Source organism: Mesocricetus auratus, unplaced genomic scaffold, assembly GCF_017639785.1.
Source record: "Mesocricetus auratus isolate SY011 unplaced genomic scaffold, BCM_Maur_2.0 Super-Scaffold_100004, whole genome shotgun sequence".
In the NCBI taxonomy this organism is placed as follows: Eukaryota; Metazoa; Chordata; class Mammalia; order Rodentia; family Cricetidae; genus Mesocricetus; species Mesocricetus auratus.
The window spans coordinates 68,927,516-68,942,635 of record NW_024429189.1 but is presented as its reverse complement, the minus strand read 5'-3'; the positions used below and the strand labels follow the sequence as shown (position 1 = coordinate 68,942,635).

The 15,120-nt window shown below is 48.6% G+C and overlaps 1 protein-coding gene across 5 annotated transcripts in view; it reads left to right on the top strand.

The window, feature by feature from the left end:
- The window catches only part of Prr5l (proline rich 5 like), a 174,579-nt gene extending 159,685 nt beyond the window's left edge, over positions 1–14,894 (top strand). For all 5 annotated transcript variants that reach the window (XM_040745920.1, XM_040745923.1, XM_040745922.1 and 2 more), the window contains 2 exons: positions 3,109–3,235; positions 11,923–14,894. In XM_040745920.1, coding sequence (XP_040601854.1) covers positions 3,109–3,235; positions 11,923–12,314 — 519 coding nt within the window. In that variant the 3' untranslated portion in view covers positions 12,315–14,894. The remainder of the gene's footprint in view (positions 1–3,108; positions 3,236–11,922) is intronic.
- The last annotated feature ends 226 nt before the right edge of the window (positions 14,895–15,120 follow it).

Here is a 15,120-nt window from a genome sequence, read left to right as displayed (position 1 = left end):
TCTTCCTCATGCTTGCGCCCTCAGCACCCAGCCCAGTCTTGATCATAAAAGTGGGTGTCTAGAAAGTGATGGAGGCAGCTAGTGAGAACCTAAAGAGGACCCCAAGTCCCTTTGAGCCCCAAGATGGCTTCTTCTTTTAGAAGGGTGAAATACAGCTAGAGAAGTTTTGTGGCTATGATGGAATTCTGGAAAATTGGGCAAGGAAACACTCTGCTGTGGATTTTGGTTTTCCCACATCAAGGTGATGGAGGGCAGAGGTTAGCTAACCAACAGGAGTACAGACTGATCTGTGGGAGCTGGGCCAGTCAGCCATTCTCCATCTTTCACTCTTTCTGTCCTCTTAATCTTCCTTCTTGTCTCTGCCTCGGTGCTGGAAACACCTTAGAGCTTCTAAGATGGTCACACTCCAGGGTGGGGTACTTGGCATCTTTTGCCTCTGAGCCTCCTGGGGATGAGTCTCCTGGGCCTCTTTCTCCCTTGGATCTCATGGAGCTGAGGCAGGGAGGGTGACAGCAATAAATGTAGATCTTTCCTCAGTACAGATCTATTTTCTGGGGCCCAAGGGGCAGCAGTTTGGGAGTCGGAATAGAATGTCCAGGGAATCCACTCTGGGGCCACACCTGCTACAGGGGATGTAACTGTGAATTGTCTGTTCTTTCCTAGGCCCTTAACTCTCCACAGAGACATGAGACCTGGGATGATTTCCCCAAAAGGACCAGATTCTGATACCAAAAAACAAAATAAGCCTTTCTCAGGCTTCAGTTCTCTCTTTCCCACAGTCTTCCGCACATTCTTGAGCCAATCCTTCTCTTACAGGAAGATACAAGGGCATTTCCTGCTATAGGTAGAGAGCTCCTGTTCTCAAGGGGCCCTACCCAGCTGATGAGGGAGACCTTCAGTCAGTATGGGGCCCTGCCCAAGAGACAAGGTATATGACATTGTCCTTGGAGGGTCCTGTGCCTAGTTTAATAGTCTCCCACTCAACATTCTCAGTAAGTTTTGAATGTGGGGATCAGCATCTTGTTTCATAATGGGCCATGAAAAGTTATCGTTTACTGGCTGTTTTATGCTAAGTGGGACAGAAGGCTGAGGATGCCCTCAAGGGTCATGTCCTTGGGAGAGCTACCCAGCTCCAAGCTGTGTTGTCATCCATTTTCCTCCTGCCATTTGCCACTTCTATTTCCTGTCATGTCTCTTTTGGGGGAGAGGCTAGAGAAGAAGTTGATGAGAACTATAAAGAGAAGAAATAAAGGAAGAAAAGTATTTCCCAGGCTTTGAGACCTAATGAAGGTGGTTTTATGGTTTGGAAAGCTCTGTCCTGAGGTCTAGTTCCATCCTGCCCCTCTCCCTTCCTTGAGTAACTCCCTCTGATTTGGGCAGGCCTTCATATGTCTTCCTAAGTCAAGCAGTTTCTTTCCTTTTCCTTTTCAATGCTAAGCATTCCAATGCTGGAGCTCGGGGGAGTGGAGCTGGAACAGAGGGTGTGGAGAATCGCCATGCCTGTTCCTAGTGCCACAGACAAGTTCATCCAATGAGCAGTCACTTACTGCACCTGTCCCTTCCCTCCCTTTTTTGTCACAGACTGCAAACTCTGCCTACACCTGTAGCTCCTTCTCAGGTTTCTTGTTTCCTTAAACCTTCCAACACCCAAGCATATGCATCTCATTGATGTAGCTGAGGAGGACCAAGGAAGAGCTTGTTTCCTTGGGAACCACCTCTCACCTGTGGATCCCTAACCAGCAGGATTGGCCCCACATGCTTCTTCCACAGACAACTTGGGGAGCATGGTGAGCTTTCTCTCTTTAAGGAAAGCCAGTTAGGATCGTTTTGAGACTTTGAGGAGATAATCTTTCTGGCTAAGCACAGAGACCCCTGGAAGCTTCCTTCTTTTTCTCCCCAGGCCCTTTCCTGGTGGTCTCTGGGTCTTTGCCATCCTTCAGCAGAAGGGCACATTTTCACACCTTTTCCGGTGAGAAACAGTTCACAAGGAGCCTGCTAGTTTTCTAGAAAGCAGGTTTGTACCGGTTTTGGCTGCCATGCATTTATTTTGGTTGGCTTTTACCCCAGGCTTATTTTAAGGACTCTGGCCATGCTGGAGTGCTGATATCTGACCCGAACCACTCTTCCTTTCTCCTGTTCTGAACTGTTCAGTGCTTTTTCTCCATTTTCTAACCTGGTAACAAGTGACAGTCACATGGGCTCAGAGCCAGATAGCTTGGGTTTCAATACAGTGGGGCCTTTGTTGTTGTTATTGTTCTTTGTTTTTGTCATTTGTTGGCTGTGTTATACCAGGCAAGTTTCCTAAGCCTCCTCCTGGTGTTTATTTCTGGTTACTGGAAGGGTTGTTGGGAGGCCTTCGTGTTAGTACATAGGCAGTGCTTTTGTTAAGTGCCTGTGAGCTGTGGATAAGTTCACCACTCTTCCGTGGGTACAGTAATTGCTGGGCCTTGCCATCCCGCCATTTAGAACTAGAGTTAGGACTATGCTACCTATACAGCCAGGGGAGAACCCAGACGTTGTTCTTAGAAGGCCACAGTTTCTGGTTTATTTTTGTTTTTTGTTTGTTTGTTTGTTTTGCTTTTTGACACAGAGTTTCTCTGTGTAGCCCTGACTGTCCTGGAAACTGCTCTGTATACATCAGGCTGGCCTTGAACTCAAAGATTCACTTGCCTCTTCGTTTCTGGTTTAATTATTCTCTCATCTCCCACTCAGCATCATTACTGAGGGCCCTGCTTCTTCATTTTGTACTGGGCCAGGAAAACCTGCCATTTGTGTTTTGCTAGGCAGCCTGGCAGAGGGGCTGAGGAATGAGGACTGCTGCCTCTGAAAGGCTTAGTGTAAGCTGTGTCCTCATCGCCCATGGACCTGGGAGAGCAGCTCCAAGTCCTGCATTTATCCTTCCCTCCCACCTCTTGCCTCATCTCCATTTCCTGTCCTCTTTCATCCTCACCCATTGACTCGGGACAGATGACCATTGCTTCTGGCCTGGCGGCTGGCTGTGGCCACACTGCCTTGTACTCGGAGGAGGATCACTGGCAGGCGCTGACAAGTGTCCACTGCTGAGATGCTTTTCACTAACCTTTACCTGTCTTGGGTGTTTATTTGTAGAGTGTTCATGAGCCCACAGGCCCAACCGAGGGCTATTTGCAGCTGGAGGAGCTGGTGAAGCAAGTGGTGTCTCCCTTCCTTGGCATCAGTGGGGACCGAAGCTGCACAGGCCCCACGTACTCACTGGGTAAGAAGAACATTGCTCTATAGTCTAGAGGCTTGGGGATAACGATACCCATCACATGGTACCAAGCACCGACTGTCTGCCCAGCTCTTTGTTCCAGTGAAGGCCAGTGCAAATCTTGGTGTGTTAATTACAGATGTTTCGAGGCCATATGGCAGTAACCCTGCACCTCTACCAATCTTCCTCAGAGACAGATCCCAGCCTCTGTAGTGGTATCTTTCTCATCCATACCTTTGATCAAAGACTTTGATCTTTATATGTGTCTGGACATTAATTTTCTTGTATCTAATACCAGAAACTGTATTTTTAAATTTTTTACCTGCCTTAGTCACAGTTACTATTGCTATCATCAAACACTATGACCAAAAGCAACTTGGGGAGGAAAGGATTTTTTTCTTGTTAGGCCCATGCAGCCAGTTGTATTGGCAAGCCTGGGCAGCGGGCACCCACCGAAAGGTGCAGATCAGGAAATATCATCTGGATTGGAATCTCTTGGCCCTCTTCTGTGGTAGAGTTGGGGTAGAGCTTCAAAGCCGAGGGGGCAATGAGAAGTTTCCAGAGAGCTTGCTGCCCTTCCTGGGTCTCTCTGAGTGTAAGGCTGAGTTTTCTATTGGCAGTTTCCCCTTCCCTGAGCCTGTCTCTCTGGAGGCACTAGCTTCACTGCATAGGCAGACTGGAGGAGGCTAGCTCCAGTCAGCTGACCTCCAGGTCTGCCCACAGCCTCAACCTCTGATCTCTTCCTCACTCCTGTCACATAAGATCAAAAAGCTATTGAAGGGAGACACTCTCCCACCCTCTGCCAGAGGCTGGATGCTGTATTGCTGCAGTCTCCATAGAGCCTACCTTCCTTGTTACTACTTGGGCCCATGTCATTTCAGAGATGGGGACACAGAGAGATGTCAGGATGCCAGCCGGTTAGCTGAGTTATGTCAAGAGCTCTACGGTAGTCAGGGCCTAACGCCAACAGAAGGGAAGAAAAATAACTTTTTTTCAACCCCCATAAGCCCTTAGTTGGAACAGATCCCTGTAACAGATTAACGAGAAAAACAAACAAGTGTATTGAAACATGTGTTCTCACATGCAGGAGAGACATCCAAGGGAACAAGTAGTTTTCAAATAGTTGGCTTTGAATTCCTGTTTATGTAACATCTTTAGTTTAATAAAGAACAGTAATTTTTGAGACAGGGTCTTATGTAGCTCAAGCTGACCTCAACCTTGCTATGTAGCTGAGGATGGCCTCAAACTTCTGATCCTCCAGCTTGAACCTGCTTCTTCTTTGCTTTTAGTTTGCTAATCCTCCATGTTTTAAAGATTATTTTATTATTCTATGTGTATGGGTGTTTTGCCTGTACGTGTACGATTGTGTGTCTAGTGTCCAAAGAGGCCAGAAAAAGGCATTGATTTCCCCTGGGACTGGAGTTACAGGTGGTTTTGAGCCACCATGAGCTGCTGGGAATTGAATCTGGGTTCACTGGAAGAGCAGCCAGTGCTCTTAACTGCTACCCCATCTCTTCAGCCCCCACTTTACGTTTTGAGGAGGCACATTCTGGTTTCCCATGCCTGGAACAAGAGAAGATATGAGAACTCTAAGACAAGCTATGTCGGACTCTTCAGCCCAAATGGGAACAATACACGCTTTTGTCGGATAAGGCAAGCCCTGAGACTTTATTCTTGTATGAAGGACAGTGTATTTTTTAACATTATGTTTATTTTACTTACGTGTGTGTGCGTGCGCGCACTTGTGTGCCTGTGTGTGCATGAACACACATGTCCATGCACACATGCCACAACCTAAGTATGGCAGTCAGAGAACAACTTGTGGGAGACCATTTTCTCCTTTCATCATGTAGGTTCTGGGGTTCGAACTCAGGTTGACAGGCTTGGTGTCAGGCACCTTTACCTGCTGAGTGATTCCGCCAGCCCAGTCCTTGATTTTGAAAGGGACTTTGTCCTCAAAGGGACAGAGGGTGGCCATTTTCCTCTTTTGAGCAATTTAAAAATTATTGTTATTTCATTTAATAACAATCTCAGCAGATGGGTGGTCACTCTCTGCCAGGCACATTGTGTGCTGCTACACAGCCCAGTGAGGGCGAAGGTAAGGCAGAGACCGTCTGTATACGGATGCTCTGAGGAGGAAGCACAGGGACCACCCAGACAGGACACTGGGGAAGGCTCCCTGGAGGAAGTGACATCTGTGTGGGGGAGTGTCGGATGTGCAGGAGTTAGCTGAGTAAATAGGAGAAAGACTGCCCAGTCAGGCAGGACCATTGGAAGGACTAGTGGTTTGTGGGAGGTTCAGAGGAACTGAAGGAGCTTCAGAGGTTCAGTGTCACTAGTGTCAAGAAACAGTGCTGGTCACAAGCCAAATCATAGGCATTGTGCTGGATGGGCTGTGGAGCAGGGTGGCCATGCCTGCATTATAATAAGGGCAGGATCACCAATGCTTCTATTCTTTAGTCCGGGAGGTGTCTGTCCCATGCCAGACATTTCATCGCAGTCCTCTGTGCGTTAAAAGCTGAGGTGACCTTCCTTTCCCTTTGGGGACAGAGTCCTCCATTGATGGTGAAAATAGCATTCATTCTGTCTGGGGCAGAGGGGTATTAAGACAATAATTGAGGGGTTGGAGAGAGGCTCAAAGGTTAAGAACACATAATGCTCTTGCAGACGACCCAAGGTCAGTTTCTAGAAGCTACCACAAGCCTCTACTGTAAATCTAGCTCCAGGGAGATTACAATACCTGTGACCTCTGTGCTCGCATTCACTCAGATGCACAAACCCACACGTGGACACACACACACACACACACACACACACACACACACACATACGCACACACGCGCACACACACATATTTTTCAAAAATAGACAATGAAAAAATTTACGTTGGGGTCACAAGAGATCCTATTATCTGAGGCTGCGCTGTGGCTTTTGAGAACTAACTGAGCAGCTGGAGCATCAAAGCCACTCAACCAATGGCCGTGCCGCACACTCCTGTCCAGGCTGCTGGCAGGTGTGCATGGCCTGAGGAGGGCGGTGCTACTGTTATTTTTGGAATCCCTGAGAGATACCGCAGCTTTGCAGGCAAGAAGGGTACTTATCCTGTATCCCTGCTGTGTGCCCTGAGTCTTCCATTCCAGAGACGCTGGGGCAGTCACTTGCTGGACCTGGAGCCAGACCAGGACAGGGAGTCTTGCTTTAGAACAACAGAGAAGTAATCTAATCCAAGGGGCATGAATGTGTGTGTGTGTGTGTGTGTGTGTGTGTGTGTGTGTGTGTGTGTGTGTGTGTTGTGTGTGTGATGCACACGTGTGCAATCCCTCCCCTCCAAAGCCTTACTACTTTTCTTTTTTTAATTACAAGAGGACAATGGCAGTATCAGGTGAGGAGGACAGTAACAAAAACACATGCCTGACCCAAGTGCTGCCTTTCAAGTTACCCAAATTCCTGAACTGCTTGGGGTTTCCTGTGCTTCTCAGGGCCCCTCTTCTGCAGCAAACATTCCGAGGCTAGATTCCTCCCTCACAAAAGCCCTAGCCTCCCACAGCCTCCCTCCTTTGTATCCGGGGGCCCCTGTGGAGCCAGCTCTGTAGCTGGACACTAGCTTCTCTGCATGACAAAGGCCTTCTGGGCCTCTCAGATTCTGGACTAGAGCAGGAGCCCTCAACGGCTTTGGTAGGCAGGGGCATTCTGGGAGAAGATCAAAGGCCTGTTGGGGAGCCAGTGCCCCACAAAGGACTGCCCTACAGCTTTGTCCCCTAGGAGTCTGAAAGGAGCGACCATTGCTAGCTTCCATGGGGATGAATGCCTGGCCTGCTTGGGACCTGTGAGGAGGGAATAAGTGTTCTGCTCACCCTACCTTGTGAAAGTCAAGGAGTAAGAGGAAGTGGCTTGAGAGTGGGTGCCAACTGAGGTGTCAGACCAGCCTCTCCCCACAAAAGTCCCCACTGCCAGGAAAGCCCAGTCTTTAGGACTCCGGTGGCCCTAGGAAGACAATCAGTCAGTCCCTCAGTGAGAGACTGCTATCCCTTGTGCAAAGGAGAGAGGGAGAAGATAATGAGCCCTAGGGTGGGAAGCTACCTCCCCTTCACCCCAGCTTCTAGCCTCTGGTTTTTAGCTTCTCCAGGGAGGGTGACTGATGGAGTCACCAATCTGCTGACTTATCTGAGGATTAGCTCTGGTGATTGGCACTGTCTGCCAGGGCACTTGGCAAACCATGAGGTTCTTGTGTTGGTTTTTCCAGCACCATCTTGGGAACCAAGACATTCTTCAAGAAAGCAGAAGGAAGAGCTGGCTGTAGGCCTCTCCTGCAGGCCTCTGCAGAGTAAGAGAGGAGGCAACAGTGGAGAGAGTGGGGCCATGATGACCACTAGGGCCAGGGCTCTGCTGTGTGGTCTGGTGTTCATTCCCTACCTTCTGTGACCTGTATGTGGCTTGAACACCAGCCCTGGCAGGGCTGAGCAATGCTATGCCCCGGGCCCCTCAGGAGAAGCCTGACCCCCCACTCTTCCTTCAGGTGTGAGGTCACCTGATAATCATTCCCTGGACTCCAAAACCTGTCACACTGTGCTGCCATGATCTGCCTGTCCTCCCCTTAGACTGTGCAAGGCACAGTGTGCATTCTTCTTTGTATCCCGAGCCCTAGAGAGGTCTGTGTGTCTTGAGTCTTACCCATGCTTCAGTCAGTCAAGTGTTTGCCATGCAAGGGTAAGGATTCACGTTGAAATGTTGAGCATGCTGGTATACCTTTTACCCCAGGTACAGGATCCCTGGGGCTTGCTGGCCAGTTAGCCTACCTGAATTGGGGAGGCCCAGGTTCAGGGTGAAAGCCAGTTTCAAAAGAATAAGGTGGAAAAGTGTTGGAGAGAGATACAGATGGCAACCTCTTGGCCTTCATATGCACGTCCACACACAAGTACACATGCATGCCACACAAGATTATCTGTTCCTTCTGTTCTGACGTTTGTCACATTGGTGTCAGGGAGAACAGGATCCCTTCGTGGGGTTCTTGATCTCATTAATAAAATTAGTAAAATTTTAAGAGAAAGCCGAAAGACAACTTTATCGGAGTTGGGCAGTGGTGGCTCAAGCTTTTAATCCCAACACTTGGGAGGTAGTCCCTGGTGGATCCCTGAGTTCGAGGCCAGCCTGGTCTACAGAGAAAGTTCCAGGACAGCCAGGGCTACACTGAGAAACCTTGCCCCAAAAATAAGTAAGTAAGTAAATAAATAAATAAATGGACTCAAAGTTGGTAGGAGGGTGAGTGGATCTGGCTTGACTTAGGGAGAGTCGTTGGAGGTGAATATTATCAAAACGCAGTGCATTGAATTTCAAAGAATGGATAACAATATTAAAAAGAAAAACAAAACAAAACCCAGGGCAGGCGAGCTGTAAATCTCAGCAGCATCTCATTAAAGGGATAATAACTCTGCCTGTCTCTTTAGCACGGCTTAAGCTGACCCTGCTTTGCTAGGAGTAGTCCTTGGCCAGCTCATATAGACTCTGACCCACTAAAGTGTGAGGTCTGCGAGCAGGCCAGAGATGCTTTCCTCTTGACTAGACGTTTCCCATAATGCCCTTACTGAAACAACCCGACCTCTTTCTAGCCTGTGAAGGTCATGCGCAGCAGCTCTCCTGTGGCCCCAGGCTGGAGTCTCAGCTTTGTAAGCCATTGTGACTGCAGACTTAATGTTCGTCTTCTGCAACACGCCGGGAGGCGACGGTGATGCGGTGCTCCTTTGGGGCACGTGCCCACGACGGGCACCTAGTATAGAGCTGCAGCTGGGCTCGCCCCCTCCCCCCACTGGCTTCTCCCGCTCCCTCCCACCCCCTAGCAAAGTCGTGTTTCTCTTCTTTTCAGTGGCTAGTGCAGCATTTTGCAAAAGCGTGACTCTGGAAGTATTTGCTGAAGGCTAAGGCTAAGGTTCTCCTCTTTCCCCACTGCCCCCCCCAAAGACTGTCTCAATATCAGTCTGGCTTCAGTTCTTAGCTCTTTTCAGCCACTGCCGAAGTGGCCTTTTGTTAATTCACTGCCTGTAGAACCCTTCAACGACTTGACTGCAGTGAAAAATGGATGATGTCCAGAAAACCCTCAGAGACACCTTTCCCGGGCTCATTCCAGCAGGTTGAGGTCCATGAACATCCTTCAGTCAGCTGTGCGGTGTGTCTTAGCTACACACATTGAGTTTGCTTTCCCTCAGCTTCTCCCGTGTCCTCCCCAGCACCAGCCCCTGCTCCAACCCCGTTTCTGCCTGGACGGCCACACATATATAACATCTCAGCCTCTTATCCGTGTGATGCTTTCAGTAGCTCTTTTCCCCAACTAGAAGGTCACCCAGCTCCTGGGAGTGTATGCTCACAGCCAAAAGGCCCATCTTTCTTTGGCTCTGCAGACACCGCACCTTGCAGATTGGTGCCGTGCCTCGGGAACAGAGACGGACTACTAGTACGTGTGCTCTGAAACTGAGGCCGATTGTGGCTTTCCCTCCAGCTGGTCCACAGTGCCTGCTAGTCAGAGGAGTGTGAGAAACGAGTTGTTGCGAGTGGCATTGTTTGGAGGCTGGTTCTTCAGCTGGGTCCTTGCTGCTGTGAAGTCCTTCCGCGCTTCTTTTGTAGAAGTATCCATTTTTCTGATCATAAAAGTAACCCATGACTGTTCTCAGAATGTGGGAACGTTATAGAAATGTGTGTCTCTGAGGGAACAAGTACTGTGCTCAGGTTCTTTCTTAGTGTCCCTTGACATGCTGCATTTAATTCCTCCTCCAAGACACCAGCCTCTTGGTGGGCACCGGTGGGATGGGGTGGCCCTTGATATTACCTGAATTCAGAGGGTGCTGGCTCCTCCACAGCCCATCGCATGAGTTCTGTAGTATCGGTAACTGGTGTCCTCAGCCCCTTGTCACTTTTACCCTCATCGCTGCCATTCTCTCTCCCATGAGCCACCTCCTTTCTTTACTTGGCATTCATTTTTCCCATGTGTCTCTGCTCCCTCCCAGGCTTTTCTCACTGTTTCTCTGGCAGCAGCCCATGCTCCATCCCCTGCTAGGGCCCTTTTCCTGAAGCACAGCCAATCCTATCCTCTCCCCAGCCTATCCCATGTCACAAATACTTCACCTGTCATCACAGGGTCCTCCTGGGACACACTTAGTGCCTGTATGTTGAGTTCCTGCAAGGCTCTGACCGTAGGGCTCATCTGGCAACTTGCTCAGGGTAGTCTCACCATTCAGAATGTTGCCTCACCCATCCTCTTCAAGACTTCTACCACTCTGAAGACTCATTCCAGTGTCCATCCTTAGCCAGTATCCTGATTGTCCTAGACACCTTTTCCCGCCTGTGAACCCCACTGGTTTGTCCTCCCTTATAAGCAGATATAATGATATTCGATGCTATATATGGGAAACAATATATTTATAGCTGGAGATATCTCAGTTTTTTCCTAACTAACACTATTTCAGTACACTATGATTTAGGTTCAGCTTCTATCAGGAGTCCAGAATGTAAATACTTAAAAAAAATTTTTTTGTGGTTATGAGATTTGAACCTAGGTCGTCATTCCTGCTAGGTAAATGCTCTATCATTGAGGTACACCACCGGTCTTCTCTAAACTTTTTATTTTGAGACAGAGTCTCAGTTGCTCAGACTGGCCTTTTACTTGCTCTGTAGCCTAGGCAGACTTTTAACTTGAGATCCTCATGACTCAGCTCCCTGAGTAGCTGGGATAATAGGCTTGTACTACAAAAGCCTCATGCGTATGAGGTTTCTGCAGTTTCTGGAACACAGTGCTAAAAAGCAACAGCCCAAGGTCGACATTGGGAGTCTTCTTGAGTACTCTCCACTTGATTCATGGCAACAGGGGCTCTCGATTGAACCCAGAGCTCACTGATGCAGGTTAGTCTAGCTAGGTGGCTTGCTCTAGGATCTCCTGTTTCCACCTTCTGAGTGCAGGCACCATACCCACCTGGTATTTACATGGGTTTGGGGGATCTGAACTCTGGTCCTCAGGCTTCTGCAGCAAGTTCTTTATCCACCAAGTGATCTCCCCAGTGCCTGGAATTTTTATTTATTTGTTGGATTGGTTGGATTTTCGTTTGAGTTTGAGTTTGTTTTTAAGAAAGGGTTGCTCACTGGCCTGGAGCTTGCCAGACAGGCAAGGCTGGCCGGCCAGCACCCAGGATCTATCTGTCACCAAGTTCCTCGCTCTGTACTTACCAGCTCAGGTCACCATCTTGCCTTTTTGCTTGGTCCTGGGATCAGACTCAGGTCCTCAGGCTTGCAAGGCAACCACTTTCCTGAGGCAGCCCAGCCCTCCTGACATGCAGACATCTGTCACCTTCTGAGCAGGATTCTGAAGCCCTGGCCTCTTCAGAGAAGAAGGTTACAAGGGAATTAGAAGCCAATTCAGCGAGGCTCAGGCAGCACCAGGAAATGGGAGGTGTGTTCACTGCATCCAGGAAATTTTAGTTGACTGTTCATTGTGGGTTCTGGTTGACTGGATACAGGATCTGGTGTAAACAGGTGAAGCTGCATGACATTTTAGATGGTCCTCTCCTCCACTGTATTCACTGGGTGCCTACCTAAAGCTATTCCTGGAGGCTGAACTGTTCCTCCCTCCCTCCCTTTCCATCTGAGGAGAAGCTTCTGGCCACTGTCTGTTACCTTTCCTCAGTCACATTGCTGCTTTCTCTCTCTTGCAGCCAGGAGGCATTCCAGGGTCCGGCCTAAGGTGACAGTCCTGAACTATGCCTCTCTGATGAGCTCGGTTGGCCGGGAGATGGTCCTGACTCCACTAACAGAGCAGGAAGGAGAGGCGTACCTGGAGAAATGTGGCAGCGTTCGGCGGCACACGGTGGCCAACGCCCACTCGGACATCCAGCTGCTGGCCATGGCCACCATGATGCACTCAGGGTTGGGGGAGGAGGCTGGCAGTGAGGACAAGCACCTGCTCTTGCCACCCAGTTTCCCACCACCACACCGCCAGTGCTCCAGTGAGCCCAGCATCCTGGATAGCCCTGATGAACTGGAACTAGAAGATGTGGCGAGTGGCAGCCAGGAGGACTCAGGGATGAACTGTGCGTCCCTCAGCTGAGCTGACTCTTCCAGGGTTTCCCCATGCCTACTTTGTAGCCAGCATGAGGACTATGTGGGTGTTTCTCCTCTACAGATCACCACGGGGCTCTTGCTCTGAGCGACACTGCCTTGTATTTCTTAGGGTACAAGCCAAGTCTCCAGGCCCCCAGGAAACACTGTAAGCCTCCCCACTCTGGTGTCAACTAGCTCCTCATGCCACGGTTCTCCTGATGTCCAGCCTCCCCTGCTTCACCTGGAACCTCATCTCTGGGCCTTTCCCATCATCCTATTGGACTGGCATTACCATAGCAGAAGGTTGGACTACACATGAGCATCTAGAATGTGGCGGCCTTTGCAGTTCCCCTAAAGATCCTATGAAGCAGAAGCCAAGAATAGTAGTGGAAAGAATAGTAGAGGTTCTGTATAGCATGGAAGTCAACTGTAGCCTGTGCCACACATGGCCCTGGGAATGTGTCCTCATCACTTTAATTGCAGTTGAAAGCATTATCTGACTTGTGAGTGAGGGTCCATCATCCCTACGTATGTCCAGATGTCATGTGCTGTCTACATGAAGGGATTTGCCTAGGAGAATCTACCAGGCTGGTGCAGTCCTATCTTGCATTCAGCCTCAGCATGTCCCTCTCAGACTCCACGAGTGAACCTTCTCAGTCACAGGTGCCTTATTCCTGCTCTAGTTTCAGGAACTGACCACTTTCCTGTTGTGTATATGAGAGACTGGCTGACAACAACTAACCTAGTCTGTACCTGGATTTCACTTGAATTTGTAAAATGTGTATTGTTCAGAAAAACAACGTTTGCAAATATTTGCACATAGGACCTTGCACTGTTCATTTCCAGTGGAGAGTGTTTGCAGACTAAACACAAGAGGACCCCTTCAAAAGGTGATGAAATAGCTGAGAACACGAGGTAGTTGGCAGGACTCACATACCTCAGAGCTCTGGGGGAGCCAGAGCTGTCTGGAATGGCCGGTATTTGTGGGACGGCTATGCTGGAGTCAGGAGCCTGCCTCTTGAGCAGAGACGTGTAGTGACTGGAATGCATCTGTGCTTTACATGGACAGAGAGAGATGGGCATGTGGATAAATTTTATCTTGAGGGATGTTTATTCCTTGAGATTACAGAAGTATCCAGAAATGTCTGGGATTCCTGTCACATCCATCTCATGATGCTGTTTGCAGCAGCAGGCTTTGTTACTGTGTGTGCTAGGTCCTTCCTAGTGGTCCCTTCAGATTGGGGAAGGGGAACTTCTTTTTGTCTAAGTTGAATCCCTGGCTTCCTGTTTGTAGTTGTCTATTGGTCTTGTCAATAGAAGCTGAGAAAAACATAGAAAGTTTCTCCTGATCCTGCTGTTGGTGTGTGAGGGCCTCTCAGGATCCGATAAGTCTTTGGAAGTTTGGTTGATGGAATCTTGATACATAAGCTACCAACAGAAAAAGAGGCCACTCACTTTCATCCAAGCCTTGAAAGTGTCTCCCTTCTGAGCAAAGATGTGAAATACCACCACAGCTGTGCTTTGATGGGTTCTGCTTTAGAAATCTAATTTTTAAAAATGTTCAGTCTTGTCCTTCCAAAAGAAAATGACAAGAGAAATGTCACATACCTGTGCTCATGCACTTGTACACACACATGCACCAATACATGTACACACAATGTGTGAACCCATATATGTGTGTGTGCGCGCGCGCACACGCGCGCGCACACACACACACACACACACACACACCTCATACACAAAGAGAAATGTTCAAATTCCTTTGAGAATTTCAATCAAAAATGAATCTTTCTGTCTGTGGTGTCTAAAGTCTACAAGTTGGGGACTGGAGACATGGCTAGGTTCTCAAGGACTTTCTGCTCTTACAGAAGACCAGAAGACGTGGGTCAGTCCTGAGCACCTGCATCACAACTGCCTTGAACTCCAGTCCCAGGGGATCTGATGCCTCTTCTCTCTTCTTAGGGCACCTGCATGCATGTCCTCCATAAGTTAATTAACATGTGTTTGTGGGCAGAACATTGCAGTTAACTGGTGGCTGGGTCCTTGTTAGTACATCAAACACACACTTGATATTATTTGTTGATCCAAGCAAAGTAATTAATTAGTCATGTCTGGGTTTGTTGTTTTCATTGATAAGATTAACAGTGCATATTTTAAGTATGCTGTTTTCCTTATCTTGGTTGTCTCCATCGAGGACAACAGCTGTCAGTATAATACATGAACTCTTGTATTGAAAGTGTACAGACTGTCAAACTCCATTGCTGCTGACTTTAAACAGTTTACAAGTTTCTCTTTGGACACACCTGGTATTAGTCCAGAAATATCTCAGACTGTATACGTCAACGTTTTATGGCATTTGTGGGCTTTGGCCATCAGACTATTGCAAGAGTGTTTTAACCAGGTTTCCTCCTCCTGGTGCCAGGGAGATTCATCTTGTTGTCTATGCCCAGGGTTTACCTAGGTTGAAGTTTAGTGACAGTAATCCCAGCTCTGGACTCTGAGTGAACTCACAAGCTGAACTCCTGTCTTACTGTCTGTTTCCAAAATAGATACAATAAACATTGCTTTGTTTGTGTCTTGGGTGCTACCATGCGAGTGCTCCACGTGTTTTGATTGAATTTAGCATTCTACTCTCAAAACTCCCCTCACTGCCTGTGTGTGGCCTGCTCTATCGTCCTGTTGCCTCCTCTCCAGAGCCCTTGGTTTCATCGGCCATCCTAGACAGGGTAGGCAGGTTTTTCTGGAGCAGCATCTCATCTGTAGAATTCAGAAACGACTGAAAAAAGGCCTTCTAGAGGTTTTCCTTGCAGAGT